The sequence below is a fragment of the Galeopterus variegatus genome, unplaced genomic scaffold, assembly GCF_000696425.1.
Source record: "Galeopterus variegatus unplaced genomic scaffold, G_variegatus-3.0.2 Scaffold3077, whole genome shotgun sequence".
NCBI classification, from domain to species: Eukaryota; Metazoa; Chordata; class Mammalia; order Dermoptera; family Cynocephalidae; genus Galeopterus; species Galeopterus variegatus.
Genome location: NW_007729188.1, coordinates 40,091 through 47,591, shown reverse-complemented (window position 1 = coordinate 47,591; position 7,501 = coordinate 40,091). Strand labels below are relative to the sequence as shown.

At 45.4% G+C, this 7,501-nt stretch overlaps 1 protein-coding gene across 1 annotated transcript in view; it reads right to left on the bottom strand.

Moving 5' to 3' along the window:
• The window catches only part of PTGR1 (prostaglandin reductase 1), a 39,497-nt gene extending 32,387 nt beyond the window's left edge, over positions 1–7,110 (bottom strand). The window contains exons 1-4 of the mRNA XM_008583904.1: positions 7,033–7,110; positions 4,782–4,897; positions 3,472–3,517; positions 1,620–1,676 (exon numbers count right to left, since the gene is read on the bottom strand). Coding sequence (XP_008582126.1) covers positions 1,620–1,676; positions 3,472–3,517; positions 4,782–4,897; positions 7,033–7,088 — 275 coding nt within the window. The 5' untranslated portion in view covers positions 7,089–7,110. The remainder of the gene's footprint in view (positions 1–1,619; positions 1,677–3,471; positions 3,518–4,781; positions 4,898–7,032) is intronic.
• Positions 7,111–7,501: the final 391 nt, after the last annotated feature.

Here is a 7,501-nt window from a genome sequence, read left to right as displayed (position 1 = left end):
GGGACCAGCAACGGGATCGCAACCCTCGGTGTTGCCCCCGCGCCTCGCTCAGCCAGTGAGCGGGAACCGGTCTGTCTTTTTTTTACTGACCGGTAACGGGATCACAACCCTTGGCGTTGCGCCCGCACCGCGCTCAGCCAGTGAGCGGGAACCGGTCTCCACATGGGATCCGAACCCTCGGCGGGAGCGCCGCCACACTCCCAAGCGGCGCACTCTCCAGTGCACCACCGGGCCGGCCCTAGTGAATTCTCACTCTATCAGTTGTGTGTGTGTGTGTGCGCGTGCGCATGTGTGGTAGTGAGTGAATTCTCACTCTGTTAGTTGTGTGTGTGTGTGTGCGCGTGCGCATGTGTGGTAGTGAGTGAATTCTCACTCTGTTAGTTGTGTGTGTGTGTGTGTGTGTGTGTGTGTGTGTGAGCACGTGTGTGGTAGTGAGTGAATTCTCACTCTATTAGTTTCCAAAAGAGCTGGTTGTTAAAAGAAGCCCAGCACCTCCCCTCCCTCTCTCTCTTGCTTCCTCTCGCCATGTGGTATCCTTTCACCCACAGGCTGCCCTGCCATTTTCCGCCATGAGTAGAAGCAGCCTGAGACCCATGCCAGATGCAGCTGTCCCAGAATTGTGAGCCCAATAAACCTCTTTTCTTCACAAATTACCCAGTTTCAGGTATTCTACAGCAACACAAAAATGGACTAATACATCCTTTGACCTAGAATTTATACTTCTGGGAATTTAATGTAAAGCAATACTCATCTAAGTGGGCAAAGAGTAAAAAAACACACACATATAGATACATACATGACCCTTGAAGAATTATTTGTAATAGAAAAAAGTGGAAACAGTTATCGGTAGCAGATTAGTTAAATGGCAGAATACAATGGAATATTTTGTAGCTATTAAAAGGTGGTATATTTATGTAGTTAACAATAGATATCCATAACATAGTAAGCCCACTAAATATATATAAAAATATCTATATATCTATATAGATATATATATAGCCCACTAAATATATATATAAATATATATATATACATCCCATTAAATATATATATTTAGTGGGCTTGTATGCCCTTCAGCAAATTGCTTTTTCTCACTATGTTATGGTCATCATATATATATATATATATATATATATATAAAGGTATGCGCACTGAACAATTTTGGGGTTTTTTTGGCAGCTGGAGAGGATGCAAACCCTTGACCTTGGTGTTACTGACATTGCATTCGAACCAACTGAGCTAACCAGCCAGCCCAGTTTTTGAAATAATAATACACTAAGTCCTCTTTAAGGTTCAGATGATGAGGGAACTTTCAGTTTCCAAGATAAAAGTTTTTGTTTTATTTGATTTTTACAATAATCATGAACTGGATGAATATATATTTTTTTTAGTAATTAAAAGTAAGAATGGCGAAGTGAGGCTGAAATGACAATTTCACATCTTTCCCTCCCTCCTAATTAGTCAGGAAGCGGGCAGATTTCCTAAGTTGCTTCTAAGATCAAACAGTGAGTGAACCACAAAGCTTGAAGAAATTGTAGGATCACTGGAAAGAGACAGTGCCCAGCAAGAGGTAAGGGGAGGCATATTTTCCAAGCATTGGGACAAATGGAAATAATTACCTGGCCACTTGCTGCCCCATCATCATATCACCCTCCTTCAATCTTTTGGCCGCCACTCTGAAAAAAAAAAAAAAATTCTATTCTTTATACCCAAGAACATCTGGGGGTAATTGTCTTGCCTTTCCAGCCAAATGGAAATCCATTGGATAAATATATGCAGCAATAAAACCCAGAAGCAAGAAGGCAATACAACTAGGTGAAATGCAGAAGGAAAGCTGCTAGGGGTGACCCCCGAAGAAGCACTCGATAGTATTTTTCTATGAATGAACATGAGAATCTTATCAGCATGTTCAATTGTAGATGAGTTTCTACCAATGACTTTAAAAATATAACCCAGGCACCACTGGGTGTTGTAGTGAACAGGACTGAAGCCATGTTGGGACCTAAAGCTGCCTGGGCTGCAGAGGGGGAGAGGATTTTTAAAAGGACAGTTTTTTTTCTCTCCACTCTTTCTTCCCATCCCCTGACTTTCTTATCTTGCTCGCTAAGTAGGAAAACAGGGCCAAGAAGCTAATTAGTACTCTGCAAAGCTAACAGTTCTTTCTTTGAGACTTGTAGAGCTTTGAGAAATGATTAAGGCCAAATGACTGGAAGCTGACCTTGGGCACCAGCCAAGTACACCAGCGCAAATCAAAATCTTGCAGGGTCCTGATATAACAGCAGAGATGAGAACAGAAACCAGATGAGGACTTGGCAAGACCCTGTACCTGACCCATAGAAATGGACCCCTAATAACTCACATCTCCTGCTCTCCTGCTTTTCACCTCCCACATTCCATTCCCTCAACCCTTCCTTTAAAAACCCCTCAGTAAATGTAAATCTTTGAGATGGGATAGCCTACCATCTCCTTCGGCTGAATACATCTGCTTTTCTAACACCAACTGTTTGACTTCTGAGTTTTTTTTCTTTCCTTTTCAAGGAGGCAGGCAGCCAGACCTGAGTCCGGTAACATGGATACATGTTACCCCAAAACAGTGGCCACACAAAAAGGGATGCTAATCAACATTTTTAAACTGTATTTTTCACTTGAAATTTGAATATTTATCAATCAGCTATGAAAAAAGTATTTAAAAGAATGACAGCTATATTTACGTAGGCAAAAGATTACAACGGACTTAGTGGCCTGTGAAGGCTTTTTATTCCCTCCCCTCCCTGACTTGTTTGCTGAGAAGTCAAGTGCAGACTACCTGAATTAAAAGAATACGGGTAAATAGAGGGCAAGAAAAGTTGATTTTAGTCTTAGCATCTTCCTCTATCCAAATTATTTGCTAATAGTAAAATGGACAAATTGGGCTTTGGCTTCTTTTTTTCTTTTAATTTTTTTCTGGAAGCAATTTTGGTGAGCAATGAAAGGCAAATTGTGCACAGCAGATAGGAGATGGTTGTAAAATAAAAGGACCAAGGTGATTCCCTCACCAAGCTTCTCAGACCTTCACCTATAAAAAATGAGCATCCAGGAATCCCATCAGTGATGCTATGCTGGGAGAAACAGAAAGGGAAAACGGCAGTATTTTGAATCAGTTGGATATTTAAATTTTTTTTTTTTTTTTGGCATTTAAAAATATTTTGTTTGTTTGTTCTGGCAGCTGGCTGGTACAGGACAGAAAGGGAAAACGGCAGTATTTTGAATCAGTTGGATATTTAAATTTTTTTTTTTTTTTTTTGCATTTAAAAATATTTTGTTTGTTTGTTCTGGCAGCTGGCTGGTACAGAGTCCAAACCCTTGGTCTTGGTGTTATAATATCTTGCTCTAACCGATTGAGCTAACTGGTCAGCCCCCCAGTTGGATAATTTAAAAGCTTCAAAATAGCATCTAACACACAACATAAGAATTTTTTGGAGAAAATATTACCTCATATAAGGATCCACCGTGAGGAACAAAGCTTCAAGCAGGACCTCTACAAAATAAAGCATTCCACAGGCAATTAGAAACTAAAGTCCTGATGCCTTTGCTGTTTCTGACACTCTAAATAAACAGACAATATTTCTGCTTCAGGGTTACCTTCTCATCTGTGCTTTCTATTGAAGAAACAAGAAAGATCCTCACATTTAGCCCAGCCCAGTTAATGATGATGATGATGATGATGTAATTTACTCAGCACTTACTCCATGCTTTACATGGATTATGTCATTTGATGTTCTCGACAATTATTGCTTCTGTTTTATTTAAGTTTAGGTTAAGTAACTTGCCCAGAGCCACATTTATAAGCATTATGTTACAAGGCTCACGTAGGGTTTCATTAGCAGCTTCAGTTAGTATTAAAGAATATGTGGATGCATATGCATACACATCATGCACACATTCTCTGCAATTTTCAACCCAAGTGTGGCCATCACAACTTAGACGGGACAGACAGCTTTGCCATGCTTCTCGATTGCATCCCCTTTCCTCAAAAGCTTACCCACCTGAGAACACCCCTTACAGTCACCCGTGATAGTCTGAACTTTGCACATGGCTGCTGGGCAGTGCTTACCCCACTGTCATTGGGCTCATCAGGACAGAGAGGACATCCTCCCCACAGTCTGTCAAAGCCATAAATAGTAATGCACTCAAGTGTGAGTTTCAATTTTCAGTGGAAGCAGAGGGATCCTGCAACATGACATTGAGGCATAACACAGAGAATCCTGAAAAGGTCTCTGTGGCAGATTGCAAAATGGCCACAAATCCCTCCCACTCTTGTGTGCTGGCTTCTTTGCCACTCCTCCCATCAAGAAATCTATTTCCTACCCCTTGAATCTGCGCTTGGCTATGTGACTTGCTCTGACCAATGGGATATTAGCAAATATGATACAAGTAGAGGTTTGAAAAGTGCTTGCACATTGGAGCTTGTCAACTTCTGCTGCTCTAGATCTGTGGGATCAATAGAGAACAGAGCTCAAGCTAGCCTGGTAGAAAGGCCACATAAAGGAGAGCTGAGGCATGCACCCAGTGGAAAGCCTGCTAGTCACCCGACACGTGAGTGAGGCCCATCCTAAACTGACCATTTAGCCCAGACGATACCTACCACCATCCAGCTTAACCAAGCCCAAATTGCCAACCCACAGAATTATAAACTAATAAATGATTGTTGTTTGAAGTCACTAAACTCTGGGGGTAGTTTGTTATACAGCAAAGGTTGATACAGTCCCTTCCAACTATGAAATCTTATTAGTATGACTTACCTCCATTTTTTAAAGGTGGGAGCTCAGTTGTCTTCAACTCAAAGTTACTACTAGTAGGATTGCCTACAAAGAGCTTCTTTAGGGTCCAGCTCTTAGCACGAACCATCCTGAAGCACCTGGAACACAGTAAACATATAGTCAACTGCCATGAAGTGACTGGATTCTTGCCATTCCCTAGCCATTGCACTGAGGCCAGACAGCGCTGCCATAATACTTTCCATCGTTATCATTTAACGCCAACCACATTCATTTAGTATTTACTATGTTTCTGGTGCTGCTCTGAGCACTTCATATGTATTATCTCATTTTATCCTCATAACTTGCCTGTAAGGTAAGCATTGTTGTCATTACCAATTGCCTTAGGTTGAATGTCCCCCCCAGAACTTAATCTCCACTGTAACTGTTGAGGGTGGGAAATCCTATTATGGTAATTGAAAGGTGGGGCTTTGAAGAGGTGATTAGATTGTAGGACCGTGCCTAGTGAATGGATTAATAATGGTGGTCAGGGGCCTGGTTCTGAGGGCTTTAAGAGGAGAGTATATGAGAGGTTAGTCTCTCTCTGCTCCACCATTTTCTGCCATGTGAGACCCCTGGGTCACTGTCACCACCGCCAAGACCCTCACCAGATGTGTTCCCTGGACTTTGGATATCCCAGCCTCTGAAACTGTTAGCAATAAATGTAGTTTTCTTTATAAATTACCCAGTTTCAAGTATTTTGGTATAAGCAACAGAAACGGACTAATACACCAATGTACAGATGAGAAAGCCTAGGCTTAAAGAAACCTCTAAGGCAAGGAAAAAATGTAACTTGACACACGAATTCTTCACAGCCACTTCTTGGCTAGAGTTTTTCTAGGGCACTGAATAGCTACAGGACGTGCCAATATTCCCAGTTGCTCACCTCGCATGAAGCGAATCCCAAGAAAAAGCATCAAATAACCGAATAGAAAGAAGTCCATGCACCTCTTTCGGATGCATAGAGCCACGCGTTCTAAGACACACAGCCTTAGGGACACCAGAAAACCACCGGGTGGCGCCGCTGCTCCGCCCCATTTTCAGGTGCGAACTTTCTTTGACCCCAGCGGGGAAATAAAGGATTTGAGTTTTACACTTGCCCCCGCGCAAAACCGTGAGGAGATGATTAAGGCTGCCCTGAGCTCTCGGCTCAAGACCTTCGGCTCGGACCGAGCCCCCCGCAGCACTTGGGAGCCGCGCCTTCCCCAGGAGTGAGCCCGCAGCGGCGGGCGATTTCACTCTGTCCCCCGGCCTGTGCCTTGTAGCCTGGAGGGGACCCTTACGCATTGCAAGTGGGGGGGACACTGGGACAGACCAATCCGCACACCGGCTGTTCCTTTTTCTTTTTAAAATTAATATTATTTTTAATTGAAAAATCATAATCGTGCACGATTATGGGTACAGTATGTTTTGATATATGTATACAACGTGGAATGATTAAAGCAGGCTAAGTAACATATCGATCACCTCGCTGACCGATCGTTTTCATGGTGAGACATTCGAAATTCTTAGTCATTTAAAAACATACAATCCATTATTATTGACTATCGTCACTGCTGTGCGACAGATCTCAAAACTTATTCCTCCTGTCTACGGGAAACGTTGCACCCTTTGACCGACTACTCCCCATTCCCTCTTTCCAGCCTCTCGTAACCGCCACTCTCTGTCCTTGAGTTCGACGTTTTTAGATTCCACATTTTCTTGTCCCTCTTCCAAAAAAGGCAGCCGCTGGGAACTGTGGACTCTCCCCGAGTCCAGAAGCCCCGTGGAGGGGTCTGGCGGCAGAGGCAGGGGCGGTGCCGGCGGGGCCCACGACCGGAGGAAGGGGCCCTAGTGCGGCGCCCGCGCGTGCCCGCGCGCCTCGGGCTCCCACCTCCGCGCCGCACCCCGTGCTCGTGCCCGAATTCCCACCCCTCTCTCTTCTGCCACACTTGCCCCAGTTTTGCAGTCTCGCAAGTTCCTTGGCCCGGCCCTGCCCCCGTGCAGTAGCCATGGGTGCCCTGGAAATTCGGCCAGGCTTTGTCCTTCTCTCCAGTACCAGTCTCCGACCTCTCCAAGAACCTGCGGGGACCGAGAGGCGTCGGGACATCTGCTCCCAAGTCTTCACGTGCAAGACCCAGAGGCTGTACTGCAGAAGAGGGAAGGCTGCGCGCAAAGGCTCCTCAACAGGGGAGTCTAGAAAGACGGGGAGGGAGCAGGAGAGGGAGAAAGGAAAGACAGGAGCGGGGATACTCACAGGCGGCCGAGGTCCCACGGCCAGCGACGGCAGCGACCAGTGTGCCGCGCATGCATCCGGGGCTGGGTTTATTGCGGGGCGGGGGGACGGGGCGGCTCTGGGGCGGAGCTAGACTTGCAAGTGTGGGAGGCCCGGCCCCCAGGAGGTGGCAGGACGGAAAATCAGGGTCCGAGGAATGTGTGTGTGGTGTGTGTGTGTGTGTGTGTGTGCCGGACGGAAAATCAAGGTCCCAGAAATGTGTGTATGGGGTGTGTGTGTGGGGTGTGTGTGTGTGCAGGACGGAAAATCAGGGTCCGAGGAATGTGGGGGGGGTGGGGGGGGAGTTGAGGGAAAATCAGGGTCCGGGGAGTGTGGGGGTGGTGTGTGTGTGTGTGTGTGTGTGTGCAGGACGGAAAATCAGGGTCCGAGGAATGTGGGGGGGGTGTGTGTGTGTGTGTGTGTGTGTGCAGGACGGAAAATCAGGGTCCCA